The 25300-nt window shown below is 42.6% G+C and overlaps 1 protein-coding gene across 2 annotated transcripts in view; it reads left to right on the top strand.

Annotated features, from left to right (window-relative positions):
- RAB31 (RAB31, member RAS oncogene family) overlaps positions 1-25300 on the top strand; it is a 131349-nt gene that overhangs the window by 90262 nt on the left and 15787 nt on the right. For both annotated transcript variants that reach the window (XM_037001106.2, XM_037001107.2), the window contains exon 6: positions 10099-10208. In XM_037001106.2, coding sequence (XP_036857001.1) covers positions 10099-10208 — 110 coding nt within the window. The remainder of the gene's footprint in view (positions 1-10098; positions 10209-25300) is intronic.

Raw genomic sequence — 25300 nt, 5'->3', positions numbered from 1 at the left:
CTCATGATTAGACTGGCTTATATGTTTTGGGAGGAAGACCACAGAAGTAAAGGGTTATTTTCATCATTTAATTATTAATTAAACATAGCAAGGGACAATGCATCAAGGATTCATGCTGTCAAAATGACTTCCCATTGGTGATCTTGACTCAGATCACCTGGCAGAGGGAGTGATTGTTAGTTTTCTGCACTGCAGTCTCACTCCCTCTTGCCTTACGGTACTCTTTGGAAGGAAGTCCTGTGCACAGCCCACACTCCAGAGCTGGGGATTGTACTCTACCTCCTCGGGGGAGGGGTATCTACATAATTATTTAGAATTTTTCTTCAGGTGAAATGTGTCTCTTTTATGCCCTCTATTTATATATTCAATCCTTGATTTATATCAGTATGGAGACATGGACATCTATTTTATACTTTGGATTATAGTGTAATACTATATTATTTAATTTATTGCTCAGATCGTTCCAGCTGTGGCCACTGGCAGCTCTTTCTGTTGGCTCCTGTGCACCTTTAACACATGTTTATCATTTTAGTTTTTGAGTACTTTCTTACTTTCTAGTGAAACAAGATATTTCAGGCTCCTCTTGTATATTTTAGGCTCCAGCCCTAGAATCTGCCATTTTTCCAAGAAGCCCTCATTCCTTTCATTGAAGAGGGGTATTTAGAAACCAAGACAGGGCCTGGTTGACCTTCATTTCTAGTAAGCCCAAAATAATGAAAGAGGTGGTCTATAGAACACTGGAGTGTCATTGGTTCTAGGAACTTTCAGTAAACAGAGCTAGGAATTATATGTATGCACACTAACTTGAATATACACACATATTTGTAATTATTTCTATATCTTTCCATCTATCTGTATCTATATTAAGATAAACTTAAGTTCATATTGATGCTGACTCTAATCCAGAATTACATGGTTCATTCTAACCTTCTTTAGTGGGTGGGGGGGAGGAATGTTTTAAAAAGTCATTAACTCGGGTATGATCAAGCAGGATGGTAAGCTTTTTGTTCCTGAAGATTTTCTTAGAAGATATAATAATCCTTTCCCTTTCACTTTACATTTTGCCCAGTTTCAGAGTTTCAAAATATAACTTTTACTAAGAATTACAGCTGTCTTGGTCGTCACTTTCAAATGGCGTGGCATTTGCTCTTATGTAAACACTGTTCACATAATCAGTGGACTGAAATAAGTTAATCATCATCATTGCCAACCTGAATTGAATGCTTACTATGTGCCACATGCTATTATAAGTCTTTTATATTAATCCGCACAATTGTGAAAGAATTCTCCTGTCTTATTGAAAAGGAAACCAAAGCACAGAAGTGAAGAAGCTAGTCCCAGGTCCTATAGTTTAGAAGGTGTAGGGCTAGCTTTAAACCTGGGGAGTCTGTCCCAGAGCTGATGTTTTTGACCATCATGTTATATTGCATCTCTTAAGAAGTGCACACAAGATCCACGGGGGAGAATAATTTCCAAACTACGAAGCAAAAATGGCAGCTGATTTGATTATAGTTCAGAGGCTTTGGAGGCAATGACTCCTTCCAGTGATTCTCTCTGGCCTCTTCAGAACTAGCCTAAATTTGCAGAAGGGGTATTAAGAGGCAAAGGAATGGCCGAGTTCCCTCAAGACAAATTATGTTTTCTACCTAGTCCTCATTTGATTCAAATTCTGATGTTTCCCATGAGAAACAATCCATTTAAGTCCCTGGTGAGAACCTGACACTGCTTGTTTGAACTTGACACAGGAATTTAGCCCCAGGTGAACAGCAGTTAGGGACACACATTAATAAGTAAGCAAGGCCCCATGGGAACAGAAATTCTTCTCAGGGTACACTTGTCAAGGGCTTTAACCATAAGTGCTTAGATCATTATAAAGTGTTGTCCAATCAGATAGTTACTACAAAGGTGGTCTTTATTCTTAATTTCATTTTAAAAAGTTCATTTTAGTTTTAGTTCCATCTCACAGGTAAGCCAGTTGAGTGTTTAAAGGAATTAGCATTTTAGACAGATTTTGACGCTTGGATTATTGCTAAAATGGTTGCTTCATCTGTGTGTTACACAAATATCTTGGATATTTAGAGAAAATATGAGCTAATGGGAGTACAACAAGCCCTGATGATTCATTGCAGTGGGTGCCTGAGGGAGTGGGGAGGACCACGACTGCCTCATGGCACACAACAGCCTTTGCAAACAGCCTACAGTCTCCCTCAGCTGGATTTTGATGGAATGTTGTGAATGATTTCCACTGCTTTTGGCTGGAATACCTTAAACACATGCAATGGTTTTGACCAAAAATAATTCTACCAGACATTTAACAGCTGTCTCCTGCTCACTGTTGCTTTGCTACTTACTCACAGCCTGCTTAGATGGTCTTTAAAGCTTGACCTGGGAAGGGAGCTGTGGCTAGTGAGGAGAGCAAAAATACAGAACAAAACTTTTTACGTGAAATGTTAACTTCTATTTCAGAGGTTTAGCAAAATATAAAATGCTTTGTTTTTGCTCTGGCTAGTGAGGACAAAGATACAGAACAAAACTTTTTACATGAAATGTTAACTTCTATTCCAGAGGTTTAGCAGAATATAAAATGCTTTGTTTTTGCTGTTATGCTGCTTTAGAAATATAATATACACATTGGAATACACCTAAACCACCAGAAAATTTTGGGGGGATGAACTTCTGGGGTCACTATTCCTTTATCACTTGTAAAATGGTGCCTGAGTCATGTATATTTTGTTATGCCCTAGGTATAGTCATTTTAATACAGATTTCCAAACTCTTGACCTTCAAAGTGTCAGATTATGAATAGGATAGACTGCAAAAATATCACACTCAATATTTTACAGCCCATCCCCTAAAAGAGTTATTCTCAAGCTACTATGGAATGCATAAGAAGCTGTTCAAAAGTTGCTAAAATGCATATTTCTAGGACTTGCCTACTAGACATTGTGGTTCAGTAGGTCTGAGGCACAGGGACCTTCATTTCTAGTAAGCCCAAAATAATGAAAGAAGTGGTCTATAGAACACACCTCAGAAATGGGGCTCTAAAAGATTCAAGGGTGTCCTCTGAAGATACCTAGAGAAGGCTTAGTTAAGACTATCATGTGACAAAGAAGGGTGCAGGAATCTTGGAGACTTGTCCTCACTTAATCTCTTTGTTTTTACCAACAATGTGTTCTTTTTTTTTTTAACTCATATGTTTTACTTTTTGAGATGGTGGGAACTTTTTGCACCTGCTCTAAGATACCTGAAAACTTCTTAGAAGATGTAGTGTTTTTGCTGTTAAATTTCCATGAATTCTTTGGAATCATATGGTTAGCCCACCAACAGTGCATGGGCATTACTCTGTCTCTGTACTCTAATGCTGCAGATATTAAACTTCTCCATCTTGGTCAATCTGATATATGAATAATATGATTCTCATTTTCATGGAAATTTCTTTCATTGCTAGCAGGATAAGGAAAATCAAGATTACCTACCTAATAACTGTTCTTCACCTATGTACAAATAATAACCCCAATGATAAATTCAAGTAGAAGTTAAAAATGTTTATAATAACAATTCAGATTTAAATACCATCATAAACTTTTTGGTCATGTGTGTAATTTTTCAAGTGTTGAAATATTTTAAATCATAAGAATGAATTTAGCAAAAAATGAGCAAGACCTACATGACTAAAACTTACAACTCTACATTAAGATATAAAAAAAAGATTTAAGTAAATGAAAATGTGTACTTTTTCCTTGGATAGGAAAACTCAGTATTGTAAAAATTTCAATTTGCTCTAAATTAAACCATGAATTCACTGAGATTTCACTCAGATTACCAAGATGACATTTTAAAAGAGGTTTTACACAGAAATAGTCTCATAAACACAAAGAATGTGGGTGAGAGTGGTGGGGGGCTGGGCAAAACAGTAAATGGGATAAAGAGGTAAAAACTTCAGTTACAAGACAAGTTAGTCATGGGGATGAAAGTAAAGTAGACGAATATAGTCAATAATATTGTAATATCTTTGTATGTTGATGTGATAGCTGTGCTTACTGTGGCGAGCATTTAGTAATGTATATGATTTTGAAATAACTGTGTTATACACCTGAAACCAATATAACATTAAATATCAACTATATTTCAATTTAAAAAAATAAAAAAGAGGTTTTACAAAATGATCCTAAAATTCATGTAGAAAAATAAACAAACAAAAATAGTATTAGAGGGACTAATGCCAACAAATATTGACATAAATTTTAATGTTCCAGGAGTAAAACAATATTGCATTCATATAACTAGACAGAAAAATCAGCAAACAGATAATCAAGAAGTAAGGTGAAATACATAGGGAGATTTAATATATGATATAGATGATATTTAAATAAGTATAAAAATATTCAATAAGTGGTTCTGGGATAATTAGCTAGTCATAGGACAAAATGAGAGAAAATAAATTCAGAATGGAACAAAGATTTAGATGTAAAATAATAAAACCATAAAGAGAAAGAAGATGAATTTTTAAAATAATCTTGGAATTGGAATGAACTGTTTAATCATGATACAAAACCATAGAAGCCATAGAAGAAAATGATCAATAAGTCTGAGTATATAAGTATTTCTGTGTGGCAAAAATGCCACAAACAAGATCTAAATACAAATTATAAACTGAAAGAATGTGGAAAGTATGTTATAAAGGGCTAGGTTCCTTAGTATGCAAAGAGCACTTACAAATAAATAAATCCAAACAGCCCAAACCAAAGTGGGCAGAGAACATGCACAAGAAAGTCACAGAACAAGAAATATTCATGGCTTATGAAAATTCTGAAAGATTCAGACCTAAAACTCATGGCCTGAGCAGTATGCTTCAGTTGCTCACTATCTTTGAAAAAGTTATTGAGAATTAATATCAGATTTTTCTCATGGACAAAAGACTTCAAAATATGATTCAGTTTTACTCTTGGGGTGATTTATCAAAGTAATGTATTTAATGACTTGGCTAAAATAGGCTGTATTCCCCCATTCTTCTATGGGATAGTGATGACTGGACTGGGCATGTTCCTGGGCCATGAAGTGAAGGGGTTGGGTCAAACTGTCCATCAAGCTCTGAAGTAGTTTGAGCCTCCTCATTACATGTTTCCTCCATTTGCATCATTTCCTCAATCTTTCTGGCATTCTGTATGAAAATGGTGCCATGCCATCATCCTGGCTGTTACAACTTTGTAAAGATTTATTAAAGACACACTGATTTATTTAGCACTTACTATATGCCAGGTATTGTTCTGAGCACTTTATAATATCAGATTTCTGAACATTGAAAATTGTTGTAAAGCATTCATCCCATCTGGTAGAATGTGGGGTGTAAGACCTGAGGGAAGTGGACGTTTAGGGGTTTTTATTAAAGAAAAAAATACTTTACTTCCATGAACAGCATGCTTGAGCTCCCCCTCTCACATCAGGTATTCACTAGGCCACCTGTGAAAGAGTAAGAACTAAAACTCATGGCCAGAACAGTATGCTTCAGCTCAGGTGTGTGTGTGTGTGGAGGGCTCAGGGGGTGTCATTTCTCTCTCCATGGACTTTTCAGAAGGAACCCTTTCCAATGAACCCCTAGTGGGGATAGAGTGTTGCTCTGCTTGAGCCTGTTGATTTGATTCTCCTCCATCAGAGGTATAGGGCTTCAGGAACTCCCTGTTGGTGTACTTACCCTCCTCTGTCCCTGCCATTGATGGAGGAGGATCATGGAGAATTAAATAACTCTGAGATTAGAATGAGTCAGCTGCCATGTTGCTGGGTTAAACCTACAAACAACAAAACAAGGGCCCTAATATTGGACAGCACAGCCTGTTGAAAACTCTGCCACCCACAAGAATGTTGTCCTGACCTCCCTCCCTGCTCAGGCCTCTGCTGAGTCCAGGGCACAATGCAAGTGCTGTCTGGACCAGGCTGAAGTATAAGCTTATTAACGTCAGACCTGGGTCTGGAGGGAGATTCCCCCTTTCAAGTTTTCTCCCCTAAGCCTGACCAGTATTGCTGTCACTCCCCATCACTCAACCCTAGACTCTGCCTCTGATTTTGCCCCCTGTACTTTAATATGTCCATGCTCAGGGGACTGTGGCCTTTCCTATGGTCTCCAGCTTTCCTGCTTCTGCTCTTCATGTCTCATTAGCTCCAGAGGGAACCCAGCCCTGGCTCTGGATCCCGACCTCTACCTGACCACTTGGCGTGCTTGTGGCTGCTTTGAGCTGGGGTAGGACTTCAGATAGTCAACAAGATACCCTGGGTAATGCAGACATATAAGGGTCATGCAGAATGTGATCAATTTGATAAAGAGGGTGAAGGAACCATGGTGGGAGGGGAGCAGAGGGAGAAGGGCCCCAAATATGCCCATCCCAGCTAGTTTGCAGTAACTCTTCTCGGTGATTTCTGGGAGTTCCGACTTTTGGCACACAGGTTGGTCTAGAAAATCTAAAAATAGGTTTTCCCATCAAAATTGACTAGCTTTGTGTTTATACTGTGGCTTGAGTGAACTAGTTTCAGTTTACCTGTTTCATTGTCTAGTACGATGCCCAGCACATGTCAGACACTTGATAAACATTTGTTGGAAAAAATGAACAAGCCTCCTGGCCGCCGTAGTCCCCTTCTGCACTCACAATGCAGAAGGCCGGTGACGGCAGTCTCCAGCCTCGCGGCCATGCAGGGGACCTCTCCTGAAATGCAGCTGGAGGAGTTCCCAGTAGTCAATATTTTATTTGTCTGCCCAAGCCTCCCAAGAGAAAAGTCCCACCTTGCTAACATTCTTTCAGATTGTAGCTGAACCATTTGTTTCAACAACAATTCAATTAAATTCTGACGCTAACTACTTGGAGTTAGCACAGACCCCACAAAGCAAAGACTCAGTCCCACAATAATGTCCCCTACTTCAGATGCCAGAGGCAAGTTACTCTCACTTCTGTCCAGCAGACTATAAATTTGGGGGTTCCCAAGCCCCCCACCCAGGTTTGATAAGTCACTAGAACTGACTCACATAACTCAGGAAAGCACTAGACTTACGATTACAGTTTTCCTATAAAGGATACAGCTCAGGGCCAGCCAAACTAAAGAGATGCTCAGGACAAGGCATGGGGTGCCTCTCCCAGCACCTCCATGTATGCAATGGCCTAAAGCTCACCAAGCTCTGTGCCCAAGAGTTTTTACTGAGGCTCCATCACTTAGGTGTGATTGACTCAAGCTCCAGCCCTCCTCCCTTTCCCAGAAGTTGGAGAAATAGGGCTGAGGGTCCCAACCCTTGGTCACAGCGTTGGTTCCTCAGGCCAGCTACCTAGGGGCCCCTTCCTATCAGAAATGCAGGTGTGGTCTAAGGGAGCTGTTTATGAATAACAAAAGATATACTGATCACTCGATCAACCCCATGGTTTTAGGAGTTGTGTGCCACAAAGTGGACAAACCAAATTTGTACTTCTTTCTATATCACAATAGTGGAAACATTTTGGCAAATCCAAGAGTGGTTGGTCCGTCTAATCTCAGTTCACATTGGAAGGACTTTCCTGGCCTCCCAGACTTCACTAGCAAAAGCCTGTTCTTTAGGGGGATGGGATGTGCCCTCCCACTCCAGTGTATTACTGTCGGAGGACATTTTGAACCCCACATATTCCTTGGCTATAAAGAGTGAAAGAAGGACCTCTGGAGTGTGGGTGCTATTGGGTGGTGTGTTTTCAAAGTCTGACAGGAGCAAAGTGGGCAGAGCCACAGCGCCTTGGTTAGACCCTGCCTCTGCTCCTAATTTTCTTTGTCACCTTGGGCAAGTCATTTATTTAATGAGAACGCTTCTAAACATGGGAGAAGTCTAAGGACTCTTTTTTTATCTCTCCATTTCAAGGTCCAGTGTTGTAAACTGAAATAATTAGTGCATCACAGCTTACCGCTCTCCTCAAGATGGGTATTTGGGATTGTGTTACAAGTGACTTTGTTGTCACCATGATCCTGGCAAAACCTATTCTATGCCACTGTCCCTCAGTGGGACTGATAAGAGGGTAGCTAAGGAAGAGTTTTATGGTACCTGTAATCTCCCACCTGAGGGTCCCTGAAGCTTTCTTCCTGGCGAGATGTGCCACCCCCACCCAGGTAGAGATGAGCAGGCCCTAGCCTGTCTTATCTGCCTGACATATGGGCAGAGATGAGTGCCACCCTTCTGTCTATGGTTTGATAAAAATTTCCAGAGAAAAATATCAGGTAACATGCCAAACTGAATGTAAAAGAGTCCTTTTCTGGAATGCTTCAAATGTAAAATTCATTGCTTCCAGAAAATTGTTTGTTTGTTTGTTTTTAAAAATCCCTGTGAGAAGCCTGTCTGCTAGAAACAATAAAGAGGGTAGATTTGGTTACATAGTTTTCCCCAGTAGGGCTTTAGTAAGAAAGATTATGGAAGTACATAGTCCAACTGATGCTCAGGAGCCTCTTCCCTGTTTGGAAACCCGGGGCCACTGCCTTTCTATGGCCAACTCTTGTGGGGCCCTTTTCTACCTGGCATCTGAAAATCCCATCTCTAGCATGATTTGGGGTCCGGAAGAATTTACATGCCAAGGTAGAATTTTTGCAATAACTTTATAAGCCAGTAAAGCCATTTCTGAGGCCTGAGAAGGCATGAGGAACCGGAAGGTGGGGGTTGAGGGGTGGGAGTGGGGCTGTCTGTCTCTCTGCTCCCCACCAGTGTTGCTTCTCTGTCCACATTTTTTTTCTTTTCTTCTAGCCCTCCACCCGGGCCTGCATTACATTCTCTCCACGTGCAGATGTAGGGGAGTGTCCGGATTCCTCTCTTCACTGCCCACTGGTTTCCCCTAGAACATGGAGCGGAGCAGGCCTTGTGGCCCTCATGTTCTGTGGAGGCTCCATGCGTGTTCTAGCTCATGTGCCACAGTCCCAGCCCATGTGCCACAGTCCCAACCCATGTGCCACGATCCCAGCCTGTGTGCCAGGGTCCCTGCAGGGCCCTCCCTCTCCCAGCTCGGTCTTAGTAACCTTGTCTTCATTCAGACACCACATCCTGCATTTGTAAGCCTTTCTCCCAGGCACTGTTGAGTGCTGAGTCGTCTTGTAATAGTATCTGGGGGTGAGGGCATCCCCCTACCCAGGGGGTTGCCTTATCACAAATCCTCACCCTTGTTCTCATTTCATGGCCACACTTCAGTTGACAGCCAGACATCTACCCAAGTTCCATTGATCGAAATGCATCACTTCCCACCCCTGTACCCCTAAAGTGCTTTGCTATGCCTTTATTATCTACATACTGCAGATGTTACAGTGCTGTGGAATAGAGTGACTCTGAATGTTCTTCTTTGCCCTCAACTGTAGATTCCAGAGGCAGGCTAGTGTTTGCTCTAGCACCTATAAGAGGACTGGCATAGAGTAGCTGCTCAATAAATATTTATTGAATAAAAGAAAACTTTATGGAGAATAAAAACCATGTATTTCTTATCTTTGGATTCATCAGATCATCTTCACATTAAAAATAGATCAATGAATGTCTTTCTAGAATATTCACTCAAATAGAGTTCATGTCCTAAGACCTTTGCAAGACCAGCCGTTTAAATGTGGAAGGCTAGTTATGCCACATTGATCATAGCCATTGTAGCTATAGCCAGGTTCATTTCCCAACCTTCAGGTCAGCTCACATATTTTCTCTGATTTGTTAAAGATGGTGTAAGAAAAGTCCTACAGACGCATATGTGTGTGTGCTCATGCATACACATACATAGAATTTTTTTAAAAATCATTATGGGAAAAAAATTGAAATCAACTATAACTCTGAAAGCTGGAATATATATGGCCATATTCATAAAGGTTTTTCCTACTGTTCTGGAATGCTTTCTTCTGTGGGAGCGAGGATGGTATTTCATATGTGTACTTCTTATCTCCGTGGATGCCACGGACCAGGTTTTAAACTTTAAAATGTGTCACCCTCACCAGGTTTTCAATACTTGCTGAGCAACTGAGTTGTTATTCTACAGGAAAATAAAGACGCTGTTTCCATGTGAGCTCTTTGTTTGGTCTGTTGGGTTAATTATATATTACAAATAGGCATTAATTTCTGTCTTGGTTTGACCTCTTTTCCAGGGAGGTTCCCTTGAAGGATGCTAAGGAATATGCTGAGTCCATAGGTGCCATTGTGGTTGAAACAAGTGCAAAAAATGCTATTAATATTGAAGAGCTCTTTCAAGGAATCAGTAAGTATCTGAAATTGTGTTTTCAGCTTAGCTTCCATTTTTGTGCTTCTGAGAGTCAAAGTATAACATCCTTGAGCTCTGATGTAGAGCTTTTCTTCTGTGTGAATTTGTGTGATGCTGCGGATGTAACATCTACAACCACTCACTTGTTAATCCTTACCTATATTGTGCCTCCCGCTTCTCCAAAATTCTGTGCTTTAACCTGCTAATTCTATGTTTTGAGAATTGAAATTAATTAACCCTTTTGAAAAATGAATCATTTTAATTAAAAATTATTTAATTTAAAAAGTATTCAATAGCATTTTATGTTAGTATGTTATGGGGAGGAGAGGGAAAATAGCAATAAAGTATAGAAAGCTGAAGTCACACATTAAACTGAATGGCTTTAGGCAAACAAAAGAAGGGGAATTCTTGGTCATTTCTTTTGCCTGGTGATCATCAACAAAAAATAGTGTCTCCATCCCACATGACCTGAAGGTAGGAATTGGGTGGTGAGTCAATTTGTGAAGGTTTTGCTCAATTCTTATCAACTAATCAATGGAATGTGAGGGCCCCCTCTTTGTCCCCAGAGCTGGGTTGTTTTCTGTTTCCCTTTCTTCATGCGGTTCCCCAGGAATACCCTTTATCTGAGATCTTTCTCCCAGCTGATGGCCAGATTTCACCTTCATAACTTCTCTGCTAATGACACTCTGTTCTGTCCTGCCTGCTGACAGCTGCCTTAGGAAACTGCGTGCCAAGGTGCCCTCATAGCATGACCAGGCACTTTTTGCAAGAAGTATGTTTTGTGAGGTGTGGGACTGAGTCCTGGAAGACCCACCTTAGGAAGAGTTGAACCCCTGAATAGCTGGCAGCTGTTCTCAAATACCTTATCTTGTCTCTGGACAGTTCTAGAAGGGAGTCCCAGAGGGGAAATGGGTGGTTTGATCTCTCTTCTGCCCGGGGCTCTCAAAGTCAGGGCCGTGGCTTCCCAGAACAGATCTGACTTCCTTTTAACTGGTTTTGGTTCATTACTTTAGACTCTCAGAACCCACAGCAGGGAGTATTTTGTTTGCTTCTCTTGGCTTGACGGAGAATTCACTGGAGATGGGGGCTCTGACCTGGTTTACTGACACAGCACAGAAATGCACAAGAAAGCGGCCAAGCCCTGAGCAGCCACCCTGTTTGTTTACTGGGGTCCAAGTCACCTTCCCTTCCTCCTTCAGCAGGACTCATTTTCCTGCTATTATCTCACACCCTCATCAGAATAGAGTTCTCCAAGCTCCTCAACCTGAGTGGTGGAACCCTAGAGTGCTAGAGCTGCAATTTATGCTGAAAGCCTGCACCCTCAACCCCGTCCTTCTCCTCCTCAAAGTGGGCAATGGGGATAGTGCTCCACTGTGAGGAAGCTGCCCTGCTGCCCTATGTAGCTGTGTAACTGGGGACAGTGAAGAGAACCAGACTTGGACTCATTCCATTACCCTCGTATTTGCTCAGATCAAACTCATTTCTCTCTGGTGGAGTTCAGCTTTTCTGGAACATTAGGCTAGTTGTGCAGCTATTAGACATTTCATTTTTATTAAGGGCTTTAATTAATGAAGTGCTCTTAATTCATGAAGCTAGGCAGCTCCTGGTGACTCTGACAGCCACACCTTTGCTTGCGCAGCTCCTTTTTGCTTCTGGAGCCCAACTCCCCGCGTAGCCCTGGGAAGGCAGATGAGCAGATAGTTATGCTCCATGTCTTGCCAGTGGGTTTCAGCCCCAGGCAAATTCACTAGGGATTCAGTGCGACCAAAGAAATGACAGTAGAATGTTCTTGGGGCAAAAGGGTTGATTACCCAGCTTGTTCTCCTGGCCGTAGGTGGAGCACTAGCATCTCTGCCTCCACCTAGAGCACTGGGCCGAGCTCTCTTTATAGTGCTTATTCCTACGGGTGTGGAAGCAGTAGCCTAGCAACAGGCCAGTTACATCATCATGTGGTTTGGGTTCAGGGAGGATCCTGGCCATAGGAACCCCAACTTCTCCACACTCCACCCCTCCAGGATTCTCGCCTTACAATCTACATGCTTTCAATCTTCCGCAGTGGTCCCTCTGCAAGAAAGCTGGAGCACTGTACCCAGATTCCACAATAGCAACAGAGGATAACAGCAACTTAGAGATAATAACAAAAATTAACATACAACAAGATTTTGATACAGGTAACAAAAATTATAATAATCCTCAAGCCAGAGGAGGTTCCTCCTCCACAAAGACCTTAGGGGCGATAAGACATATGTTTTAATGACACCAACATAGACAAATCTTGTCCATCAAGTAGGATGCATGGAAGAGAGTGGTTCTGTGCTAGGACTATACCAGGAAGCAGGTCCCATCCAGGTCTAGTATACCATACATTTACTTCTCTCCCCATGGGGGTTACTGAAGGGTCTATATATAGTGCTTCTGGAGGTGCATGCATTGGCCATAATGATAAAACAAAACTCCCCAGTAAGATGCTCCTACCTTCTGGCCATTCAGGATATACCACTGTGATCTTTGGGGGCCACTCTGCTGTTATTCCAGGAATACACAGGAGGCCAGCTTCCAGGATTTGTCCCCAAGGTGCCAGGAAAGCCAGCTATCATTTGTCCATGTGTTGAAAGGTCTAAGGCCACATCCACTCAAAGGAGTCTCCTGGGTTTAGTGCAGTTGGTGCTGGCAGCAAGATATTATTCTTGTGGCCGAACCTTGGCTTCAATGATTCTTTCATGGTTTGTATTTGCAGCTGTATAGGGGAGGCAGCAACATGTGTTAACATGTCTACAGGGCTAAGGGTTCCCTTTCGGGGTTTCTTGTTCAAATGCCATAGCAAGGTCCATAAGCAGACTGACCATCCCTGCAGACAATTGGTATCTGACTTTAGTCTGGATTTTAATAAGCCATTGTGCCTCTCTATCATGCCTGCTGCAGTAGGATTGTATATGACACTTCCATTTGATTCCCAACTGTTGTACCCATTCTTGCGTGCATGTCCAGAAAAATGGGTGCCCTGATCACTCTGTTACCTGTGGTCAGCCATAGGAGGCAAAGAGACACTCCAGGCCTCTTTTGGTCATCTGCTGGTCTGCACAAGGTGTAGGAAAAGCAACCAGAAGTCCAGTAGCTCTGTCCACACAAGTTATGGCATACCCATATCCTTCTGACATAGGTAGAAGCCCAGTATAGTCTATCTGCCACTTGATGAGGGGTATCAGCCCCTTAGCTATTGTCCCATGTTGCTGTGGAACTTGGTGTAAGTCCCTTTTAGAGGATACAACACACTCCTGCTGGGCTCTACTAACTTCTCCAAAGGTCAAAGGCAAGCCCTACTGATGGGCTACAGCCCACATTGTCTTTTGCCCCTCATGCAAAAAAACCCTGATGTAACCATTGGGCTATATCAGAGGCAGGCTTTCCTTCTAACCAACATATCTGGGCCAATTTATCTGCCTCCTCATTTCCTGGGGATGCCAGTGGCAAATGACTGTCACATGATATACTGTAATTGTTTTAGTCTGATGCAGGCCCATAAGTCTGGCCACAATTCTTGCCCCCAAAGGGGTCAGTGACCAACCAGCACTTGGCATGGTACCAGGTTGGTAGCCACAGGGTCAAGCCCTGATAGCCCAGCTGTCAGTGCAGACAACTACTGGGGAGAGCTCCTGGCTGATCACAAACCACACGGCCTGCAACTCTGCCATTGACTACTCTTCCCCTTACCATCTTCCATCCATATTATCTCAGTCTTAGGACTGAGTCTTAGGAAAGCTATGGCCCTCCATTGTGGGGGCTGCCCATGGTTGGAGCAATCTGTGTACCATGCATCTTCAGGTATAGGAGCTCTTCCCTCCCAATAGGGACTCTCTGGTACTAATGGTTCTAAAGTAAATTCTTTCTGCTTCTCACTAGTATATGTCACCAGCCCCAATAAGTATTGCAGTTCTTTACTCAAGGAGCTACTATAGAGAGCACTACACTGCTGTAGGTAAGCACCCTACTTGGCCAGTGTGGGCATTTGTGCCCCAATACTCCTTGGCTTTGAGGTACAGTCTGGTACCTACCCCAAGATAGGATAGGTAGTCATTACCTTTATCAGGGCCATTTCAGTGATGGGTTCTGTAGCCAGCAAAGCGTGATACATGGCAGCCAGTTCTTTTTTTATCAAAGTGTATTTTACCTCTGCCCCTTTCCAGAGTTGAGACCAGAAACCAATAGATTGGTGAGTTTGATCAAGCCACTGCCAGAGACCCTAGCCATAACCATCTTCAGTCACATGAACATCCAGCTCACTGGGCCTTGATGGATCTATCACACTCAAGGCCTGCACGGCCTTGACTGCTGGTTTTGCTGTAGTAAAGGCAAATGCACATGTCTCATCCCAATCCCACCTGATGCTCTTTCATACCAACTGGTATAAGGGCTTCAGAATTTGTGCCAAGTGCAGGATAAATACTTTCCAGTAGACTAGAAGACCCAGAAACTCCTGTAACAATGCTATAGTTGTAGGGCTAGGAAAGGCCTGGACTTTATCTATGACTGCTTCTAGTATAACTTCAGTCTTACCTGACCAGACAACCCCCCAAAATTTGACTGACAAACCAGGTCCTTGAACCTTGGTACTATTCACAGCCCATCCTTTCTCCTGTAGATGTTATGGCAGTCTAGGTACTGCACCTTCTAGATCTGTAAGAGAATCAGATGTGAGCATGACATCATCAATGTAATGGTACAGCTGCACCATTGACCATTTCTCCCATGTTGCCAAGTCCTGGGCTACAAGTCCATGACATATGGTGGAGTTGTGGAGGTATCCCTGTGGAAGGAAGGTGAAGGTGCATTACCATCCTTCCCACATGAAGGCAAACTGTTCCTGTCTTTCTTGCTCAATGTCAATGGAAAACAAGGCCTTAGCAAGATCTACCATATAATGGTATGTTCCTAGGTCATGGCTGAGGGTATCCATCAAGACTGCAATAGAAGGAACAGCAGCATGCACAGGGGGTATGACTTTATTCAATTCTCTGTAATCCACAGTTATAAACCAGGTGCGATGTGGCTTTTTTACTGGCCACACTGGGGAATTGAAAGGACTATGGGTGCACTTTGTAATACCCACGTTTTCCAGTGCCTGGAGGGTTTCTCCTATTTCTTTATGCCCTCAAGGCAGTTTGTACTGTTTGGTATTAGTCACCTGCTGAGGCACAGGCAAAGCTATGGGCAGGTGCCTAGCATGTCCCCTCAGAACTGCCTTCACCACACGTACTCTCAGTCTGAACTCACCTGCAGTAGTCTGCAACCATAGACCCTGCCATATATCAATCCCTAAAATACACTCAGGGATGGGAGAGATACACACAGTATATTCTTTTGGGGGTAGACACCCTATTCCCAAAGGGATTTGGGCTTTTTTCACTCTAATAACCTTACCTCCATATCCACCTATGATAGTGGGGTCCCAGGGAACTGCTCAGGTTAACCGTGAACCAGGGAACATTCAGCCACTGTGTCCACCAGAGCCAGGACACATTGTATGTCCACAGGGGTCCAATGGATAGCTGTTTCAACATGTGGCCTCCAGTCCCCCCTGGTCCCTCAGGGCAGGTACCTCCACCTTCCCCTCAGTCGAACCATGTTCCCCAGTCATCTTCCTGTGTGGGCTCAAGTGAGGCTGGCTCACTTTCCAGCAGAATGTCTTGCAAACACACAGGCCGAACTTGTGGCTCTGTCTCTGACCTCTGCCCCTTTGGTCTTAATGGCTTGAACTGCTGCTCTGGTTTCAGTTGTTGCTATTTCTCCAGTAAGATCCTATTTGACTTCTCATCTTATTTCCTTCCATCTGCTCCTGCCTGTATTAAATCAAGCCACATCTGGGTCCTCATAACCTTCATGGGCCCTTTAAATTCTTCTTGTAAGTAGCAGACCTTATTTCTTTCCAGGTTCTCATTGCTTCAGCCTCTCCTAAGTCTGCTACTGTACATGAAACCTTGCTTATGGGCTGCCCTAAGTGAGGGGCAAGATTAGCCACTAGAGACCCAAAGAGGGATGTGAGAACCATTTGAAGCACAGTATTTCCCATCCCTGTAGTAAAAGGCTCTTCATCTTGGCCATGATTCTCTGGACTATAGATGGCATTTCTTATGCCTAGCTCCTGTAACACCTGTTGGAGCTCAGCATACGTCTGCCATCTAACAGGAGAGGACGGTAGATCACCCTGATTGGGCCACACAGCATGAAGTGCAGCCATAAGCCAATTGAGGAGGGAGTGATTTCCCAGCATGTGATGTGCACTTTGTAACTGCTGCCTCAAGGCTTGCTGAACTGTCAGGGAAGACAGCTTTCCCGTCTCGATTCAGACAGAACAATTCTATTCACCCCTAAGCCCTACAGACGCAGGAGCCAAACTGATATTGACTCCGAGGGCTTCTGCAAAAACAAGGAGCCCAAATCCACCAGTTCAGCCTGAGTATAGGGGCGGAGCATAGAGTGCTCCATGACCTGGGGAGGGGACTACACCTCTCCTAGGGGAACCCTGGGCTGCTGTGCCTTTATTTTCTTTACAACCACTGGGAATGCTTTCAGTAGAGGAGGGGTCAGTGCCCCTCGCACCACCCCTTCATCCTTGCCCAGCTCCTCCATTTCTGGGGCTGATGGCACATTTCTGTCCCCTCCCCTGAGTGCCTCCTGTGCTACACCCTTTACCTTTTCTACTGTGCCTCACAGCAATGCTAGCTCAGGCTTCAGCAGCTCTCTTACCTTCACCTCAATGCTTTGCAGCTGACATTCTCATGCCACCTCCTCCTGTGCTTCCCTCAGGAGTTTGTCTTTTTCCTTTATGGCCTTTTCCTCCTTCAGAGCACCTAGCAGCACTGCTGTCTCATTCTGTAAGGAATCTTTTACCTCTTCAGTGGCATCTCACTGCCAGCTTCTCGTACTGCCTCCTCTCGCATCAATCCCATTTCATCCTTCAGTGAATCCACAGCAGTTTGCAGCTCGCATTCTCATGCCTCCATTTCTTGTGTCTTTTTGAGGATCATGTTATTCTCATCTTTAGACTTGTTTGATACTGTGACAAGCAGCCAACCCACAGTCTCCGCTGCCTCACGGGCACTCTGACTTTCAAAAGACCTACTTACCATACCAAGGGCCACCCCTTCTGCCTCAGGTGTCACCTCCACTTGCCTCCAGTCCTGGTGGGGCCCAGTCCTCTAGGAGGCAAGCCACCTCAGACCACATACCCATTGTAGGACAATCCACTGTCTCCCCATTCACAGGGGCAGCCTACTGAAGCACCCCTCCCATAAGGGCAGCTTGTCTTTTTCCTTGGTCAACAATGAATCCTGCCGACTTTTGCCAATTGTCTTGCCAATGGGTTTCAGCCCCCATTAAGTTTACTATGGATTTAATGTGACCAGTAGAACATTCTTGGGGTGAAAGGGTTATACCCAACTTTATTTCCATGGTGGCAGGTCAATCACTAGAATCCCGTCCACTCAGAGCAAGTCTGCATGCAGCAAGCCGGTCTCTGCCTCTGGGCCTCTCTGCCCACACAGCTGTCCTTTGGGCCTCTGCTCTGCTCTCCTGCAGCCTTGCAGCCATGCCACCATGTCGCCCAGAGCACTGGGCGGAGCTCTTTATATAGAGTCCATAACAACGTATTGCCCACACGTGTGTAGTCAGCTAGCCAGCCAGGGCCAGGTGAGAATCCTGGCGACAGGAACCTTCATTTTATCCACACTCAGCCAAGGAAGCGTGGCGTCCATATACCAGAAACTCAGCTTGTGGTTTCTACGTGAGCTGGGAGACTTTCCAAGCTTCATGCAGGTCACTGTTAAAATAAAAATCAAATAAGGACCTCCGAGAAGATAAGTATTAATATCTTAACTTGGAAAATATTTCTTTGTGTGGTTTAGCCAGTTCACAGCCTTTCACTCATATGAGGTCTTCATGGCTCCAAGTAAAGGGGACTTTGAATAAGTAATTAAGTAATTATAGAGATCCTGGTAGACATCAACATTTAAGAAAAAAACAAGTGTTTTGCTTCAAGCAGCAGGTAATTATGGCTTCAGATAATTAATTCTATGTAAGCTGTAGAGCATCACCTTATCTTCCATGTCCAATAAGCAACTGTTTCTGTTTCCTTACACTTTGATTCAAATTGCCTTAGCAAAGCCACCTGTAGATACACAGCGTGGGGCAAGTTCTCTATCTGTGTACACACTATAGGTGCCAGTGTCTTCCAGATTTTTTACTCCTTCAGGTGAATTTCTTCAGATTAGGTTGTTGTAGCCTAATTGCAGGTTAATTTAAAACACAGTACCAAGGTGGCAAGCATCTAGTAATGTACCTCTGAAACCAATATGATATAGTATATCAACTTTATTCCAGTAAAAGTTAAATAAATATCTGATAAAGAAAAATAAATAAATAAAACACAGCACCAAGCACCTCTATAAACATATTGCAGCAGACATCTCATTTATTTTCCTTTTCCCCCTTCCTTACTTGTGTTATGTGTGCTCCTCCCTGATCTCAAAATAGAACGAGATACTGCTGACACCTATGCTTCCCGAAGCTGTGCTGCAGAGACAAACATGCTTGGGAGAAAAACACAATAAAAAATCAGGAATAGGTAGTGAGAATAAAAGCCCTTTAAAGAGGTGTGCTTAAACAAGATGAATTCATCCTGACTTGGATGAAGAGACAAATGTTTGTCTTTTACATTCCCAGTGTTCATAAACGAGAAATGAAACTGTTGTGTTTTCTGAACATGAGTTACTATATTTTCTAACTGGAAAGTGTTGAGCAAGATGAGGCCTATTTTCAAAGACTGAAGCTACCCTCCAAAGGATTTAGGTGCTGCCTAAATTTTTGGGTGGTCTGTGCGCAGCCTGTCCTCAGCGTAGCGTCCTCTGATTGGCAGATTCCTCCTGGTGCACTTTTCTGCCTCACATTTTTGGATCTGCTTCACCCAATTGCACATGGCTGACTCTCTTCCATGTATTTCACCCAGAGTTGGTCATTTTTCTCTCTTGGGTTCTTCTACCTTTAATTTGAACATTAAAGGTTTCCCTCTTTGAGTTAAAATATAATAATAATTCTTGGCCAACACAGTGATTGTACATTTGAGTTTTTTAACTGGCATCTGAAAACACAAAAAAGTATTTTGTTGCTGTTTACTTATTCCAGTGTTAAAAATTAAAACCAAAAATACTGATCTTATGAAACTTCTCTCTTCCTATCTCTGGAATCTTGTAAGGCAGGTGATGGAGCTCTCATGTTACCCTTTGCTCCTCAGCAGGCCTGGCCTTCATTCCCTCCTTGCATTTGCTCTCTGGCCTCGAAGGTGATATGCCTCCCTTCCTTCCTGCAAACCATAGTTTCTTAAAGGTCCAGTTCAAATCTTCTTCTTTGTGATACCTTCACTGGCTGCAACTCTCACAGATGGTTCCTGACTTTAATTTGAGGTCATTTATGGTTGGCTCCATCATTTTTATATTTGAACATGTTCTCTCTAACTGATTGTCCAAGTGTTTTAGGCATATGTCTACTCTTCTGGCCAGACTGCAGGTTCTCTGGGAGCAGACCTTATTCTGTCATACTCCCCATAAAGTTGAAACTAGTAAATAGGATAGTGCCAATTCAGTGGATCTTGAGCCTCATCTCATGATGTTCCAGGAGATAATATTTCAGTGGGTTCACTAGGTCAAGTGAAACGTAATCACTTTTCTGTAGGGACTTAAGGTTGGATAACCCCAGCCAACTGGACAGGCCTAGTATCTCTTCATTCATTTATTCAACAAATATATCCTGAGCTGCTTTGTGGGTCAGGGGCCTTGTAGATACCGGGGACATCATGATGAATAAAACCAACTGACAGTCGAGTGGGGAGACAGGCCGTGGCAGAGTCAAATAGTAATAAATGCTGCGAAGCAGAAGAACAAGGACTGTGGGGATTATGACAGGTGGGGATTTAAGATTTATTTAGAAGGTCTCCCCAAGGAAATGATTTTAAGCTGGATCTGAAAAATGAGAAGAGGAGAAGAGCTATCAGGCTGAGGGAACACTGCGAGCTGAGTTCTTGAGGCAGGAAGTGGTGTGGTGCAGTTGAGGAAGGGAAAGGGGGCCTGTGGGCTGCAGGGTGCCGCTCACGTAGGGGGTTGGGAGGTGAGCATGGAGCTGCGCCAGGACCTTCCTTGACTTTGTCATGGGGAGGAGGGGTGACATTCTGAATGCAACTGGAAGCCCCTCAGGTGTTCTTAGCAGGGATGAGGCACGTCCAGTTTACATCCATAGAAAGATCCTGCTGGAGAACGTGTGGGGAGGAAGGAAGTTTGGAATTGGCTCACCCAGTTAGGACACTGCTGTAGGAATCAGGGGAGGGGGCTGGGACTGGTGTGGAGGAAGTGGGTGGGAATTTCAGGAACCTTTTGGAAGTAGAGCCAATAACACTGGGTAACATGTTGGAAATAGGACAAGAGAGTGGTAGGTACCAAGACACACTCCCAGGGTACCTGTCCTGGAATGAGGAAGACTGGCATGGGAGCAAGTTCTCTGGGGCTGGATTCCTAGCAACCTGGATTCTGGAGTGCGAGGAACCCAAGTTTCGTTTTGTGGATTTTAATTATTCAATTCAACTAACTTTTTTTTTTTTTTTTTTTTTTTTTAGTAATCAAAGTTAATATTTATTAAGTGTTTAATTCTGTGCCACAAAGCTATTAACCACTTTACATACAGTGTTTTGTTCAGTTCTCTGAACATCCCTGTGGGAGCAGTTCTGTCATCAGTATTACAAGCCGTATGAAAGGAGCATTTCTTGGTCCTCCCCCTGCTCCCTTAGATTGACCTGGAGACCAGTAATGTGAGAGAACCATTCCAGGTGCTCTGCAAGGAACAACTCTGCTGTGGCAGCCACCGGCTGTGGTCTGTTAGATGGGGGTGACTTAAGACATGTAAATAGAAGTAGATTTTCCCGCCTTTTTCTTTTTTTTTTTTTTTTTTGAGAGGGCATCTCTCATATTTATTGATCAAATGGTTGTTAACAACAATAAAATTCAGTATAGGGGGGTCAACGCTCAATGTACAATCATTAATCCATCTCAAGCCTAATTCTTGTCAGTCTCCAATCTTCTGAAGCATAACAAACAAGTTCTTACATGGTGAACAAATTCTTACATAGTGAATAAATTCTTACGTGGTGAACAGTACAAGGGCATTCATCACAGAAACTTTCGGTTTTGATCACACATTATGACCTATAAACAATCAGGTCAAATATGAATATTCGTTTGATTTTTGTACTTGATTTATATGTTGATCCCACATTTCTCCTATTATTATTATTATTTTTATTTTTAATAAAATGCTGAAGTGGTAGGTAGATGCAAGATAAAGGTAGAAAACATAGTTTAGTGCTGTAAGAGGGCAAATGTAGATGATCAGATGATCAGGTGTGTGCCTATGGACTAAGTATTAATCCAGGCTAGACAAGGGCAGCAAGACATCCACAGACGCAGAAGATTTCTCTCAAAGCAGGGGGGGTGAGGTTCTGAGCCTCACCTCTGTTGATCCCCAAATTCTCACCTGATGGCCCCCCTGCGACTGTGCCTGTCTTAGGTTGTTCCTCCCTTGAGGAATCTTACCCATCTCTGGCTAAACAGTCATCTTCCGGGGCCATACAGGGAAATGTAAAGTTGGTAAGTGAGAGAGAAGCCATATTGTTTGCAAAGGTTAGCTTTTTACTTCTTTGCAGATTTATGCCCTGTGGCTTCTATGCCCAGCACTTGTCTCGAGGTATCTTTACCACCTGGAGGAATTATGATACTTGGTAAATTCGATATGAGGCACGAATTCTATTTAAGGGTTGTAATTAGGAAGGAAGAAGAAAAGCTATAGATGTAGCATATGAAGGAAACATGGGAGGATTGATTATTTCTTTGACATATCTTCTTCTATAGTACCTTAAGTATGTATAGGTTTTAAACTACTAACTAATTTTTACACACATATTAACATAATAGGAATACGGTGACATAAACAAAGCAAATCTGTAATTACCATCCATCTCCAGTGAAGCCAAGAAAACCATTTAGGCACCCTAGGCATTTGTGAAAATTTATCTATGATATGATGGATATTGTCCAACTGTACTTGAACCATCAGACAAATTAAAGCAGCCCATTTCTGGGATCTGTTCACATCCCATATGTTCTTTTAACCATAGATAGTCTATAGTCATGAGATTTTGGAGTGCTACAACTTGCACCCCTGCCAACTCCTGGTTGAGTTCCAACAGTACAGATCCGGTCAAATTGGTTGTCTCACTGTATGCACATGCCAGCCTAGACATCTCCCTCCTCATTCCTATGGCAAGTCCAGGAGACGGTGGGCTGGATGCAGCCACAACCGCAGCATCGTCCGGATCCCTGTGGAGGCTTTTTGATGATCATCCCCCTGCACAAGTCCTCCAGAGAGTGCTGATGCCGGAAGCTCCTCCTCATATTGTATCTTAGTTCATTTTCTGGGTATCCAAGCTAGGCCTTGATCTTCTGCATAGAACAAACAGACCCTTTGCCCACACTTTGACATGCCCTCTATACCACTGTGCAGAACTCATTGGAGGTCAGCACACAGTAACTTTTTTTTTTTTTAATTAAGAGAAAGGAATATTATCAGAAAAGAGTACCTCCATAGTTGATCATCTGACACCCTTTAAGTGATCAACATTAAGGATATTTAAAGCATGCGTTGATCTTTGATTTACCAATAGTTTTATCCTGTTAACGAGTAATCCCCCTTTTCTTTCTTTTCTTTCTTTCTTTCTTTCTTTCTTTCTTTCTTTCTTTCTTTCTTTCTTTCTTTCTTTCTTTCTTTCTTTCTTTCTTTCTTTCTTTTTCTTTTTTTTTTTTAATTTTTAATCTACACTTACATGAAGAATACTATGTTTACTATGCTCTCCCCTATATCAGGTCCCCCCTAACAACCACATTACGGTTACTGTCCATCAGCTTAGCAAAATGTTGTAGAGTCACTACTTGTCCTCTCTGTGTTGTGCAGCCCACCCTCCCCTGTCTCCCTCCCCCCCATGCATGCTAATCTTAATACCCCCCTTCTTCTTCCCCCCCCTTATCCCTCCCTGCCCACCCATCCTCCCCAGTTCCTTTCCCTTTGGTACCTGTTAGTCCATTTTTGGGTTCTGTAATTCCGCTGCTGTTTTGTTCCTTCAGTTTTTCCTTTGTTCCTATACTCCTCAGATGAGTGAAATCATTTGGTATTTCTCTTTCTCCGCTTGGCTTATTTCACTGAGCATAATACTCTCCAGCACCATCCATGTTGCTGCAAATGGTTGGAATTTTCCACTTCTTATGGCTGAGTAGTATTCCATTGTGTATATGTACCACATCTTCTTTATCCATTCATCTACCTATGGACATTTAGGTTGCTTCCAATTCTTGGCTATTGTAAATAGTGCTGCGATAAACAGGAGTGCATCTGTCTTTCTCAAACTTGATTGCTGCGTTCTTAGGGTAAATTCCTAGGAGTGGAATTCCTGGGTCAAATGGTAGGTCTGTTTTGAGCATTTTGATAAACCTCCATACTGCTTTCCACAATGGTTGAACTAATTTACATTCCCACCAGCAGTGTAGGAGGGTTCCCCTTTCTCCACAGCCTCGCCAACATTTGTTGTTGTTTGTCTTTTGGATGGCAGCTATCCTTACTGGTGTGAGGTGATACCTCATTGTAGTTTTAATTTGCATTTCTCTGATAATTAGCGATGTGGAGCATCTTTTCATGTGTCTCTTGGCCATCTGTATTTCTTTTTTGGAGAACTGTCTGTTCAGTTCCTCTGCCCATTTTTTAATTGGGTTATTTGTTTTTTGTTTGTTGAGGCGTGTGAGCTCTTTATATATTCTGGATGTCAAGCCTTTATCAGATCTGTCATTTTCAAATATATTCTCCCATACTGTAGGGTTCCTTTTTGTTCTATTGATGGTGTCTTTCGCTGTACAGAAGCTTTTCAGCTTAATGTAGTCCCACTTGCTCATTTTTGCTGTTGTTTTCCTTGCCCGGGGAGATATGTTCAAGAAGAGATCACTCATGTTTATGTCTAAGAGGTTTTTGCCTATGTTTTTTTCCAAGAGTTTAATGGTTTCATGACTTACATTCAGGTCTTTGATCCATTTTGAGTTTACCTTTGTATATGGGGTTAGACAATGGTCCAGTTTCATTCTCCTACATGTAGCTGTCCAGTTTTGCCAGCACCATCTGTTGAAGAGGCTGTCATTTTGCCATTGTATGTCCATGGCTCCTTTATCAAATATTAATTGACCATATATGTTTGGGTTAATTTCTGGGGTCTCTAATCTGTTCCACTGGTCTGTGGCTCTGTTCTTGTGCCAGTACCAAATTGTCTTGATTACTGTGGCTTTGTAGTAGAGCTTGAAGTTGGGGAGTGAGATCCCCCCTACTTTATTCTTCTTTTTCAGGATTGCTTTGGCTATTCGGGGTCTTTGGTGTTTCCATATGAATTTTTGAATTATTTGTTTCAATTCATTGAAGAATGTTGCTGGTAATTTGAGAGGGATTGCATCAAATCTGTATATTGCTTTAGGCAGGATGGCCATTTTGACGATATTAATTCTTCCTAGCCATGAGCATGGGATGAGTTTCCATTTATTAGTGTCCCCTTTAATTTCTCTTAAGAGTGACTTGTAGTTTTCAGAGTATAAGTCTTTCACTTCTTTGGTTAGGTTTATTCCTAGGTATTTTATTCTTTTTGATGCAATGGTGAATGGAATTATTTTCCTGATTTCTCTTTCTATTGATTCGTTGTTAGTGTATAGGAAAGCTACAGATTTCTGTGTGTTAATTTTGTATCCTGCAACTTTGCTGTATTCTGATATCAGTTCTAGTAGTTTTGGAGTGGAGTCTTTAGGGTTTTTTATGTACAGTATCATATCATCTGCAAATAGTGACAGTTTAACTTCTTCTTTACCAATCTGGATTCCTTGTATTTCTTTGTTTTGTCTGATTGCCGTGGCTAGGACCTCCAGTACTATGTTAAATAACAGTGGGGAGAGTGGGCATCCCTGTCTGGTTTC

The sequence above is a fragment of the Manis javanica genome, chromosome 9 (assembly GCF_040802235.1).
Source record: "Manis javanica isolate MJ-LG chromosome 9, MJ_LKY, whole genome shotgun sequence".
In the NCBI taxonomy this organism is placed as follows: Eukaryota; Metazoa; Chordata; class Mammalia; order Pholidota; family Manidae; genus Manis; species Manis javanica.
Note: the sequence above shows the minus strand (reverse complement) of the source record. Positions and strands in the feature narration are given on the sequence as shown.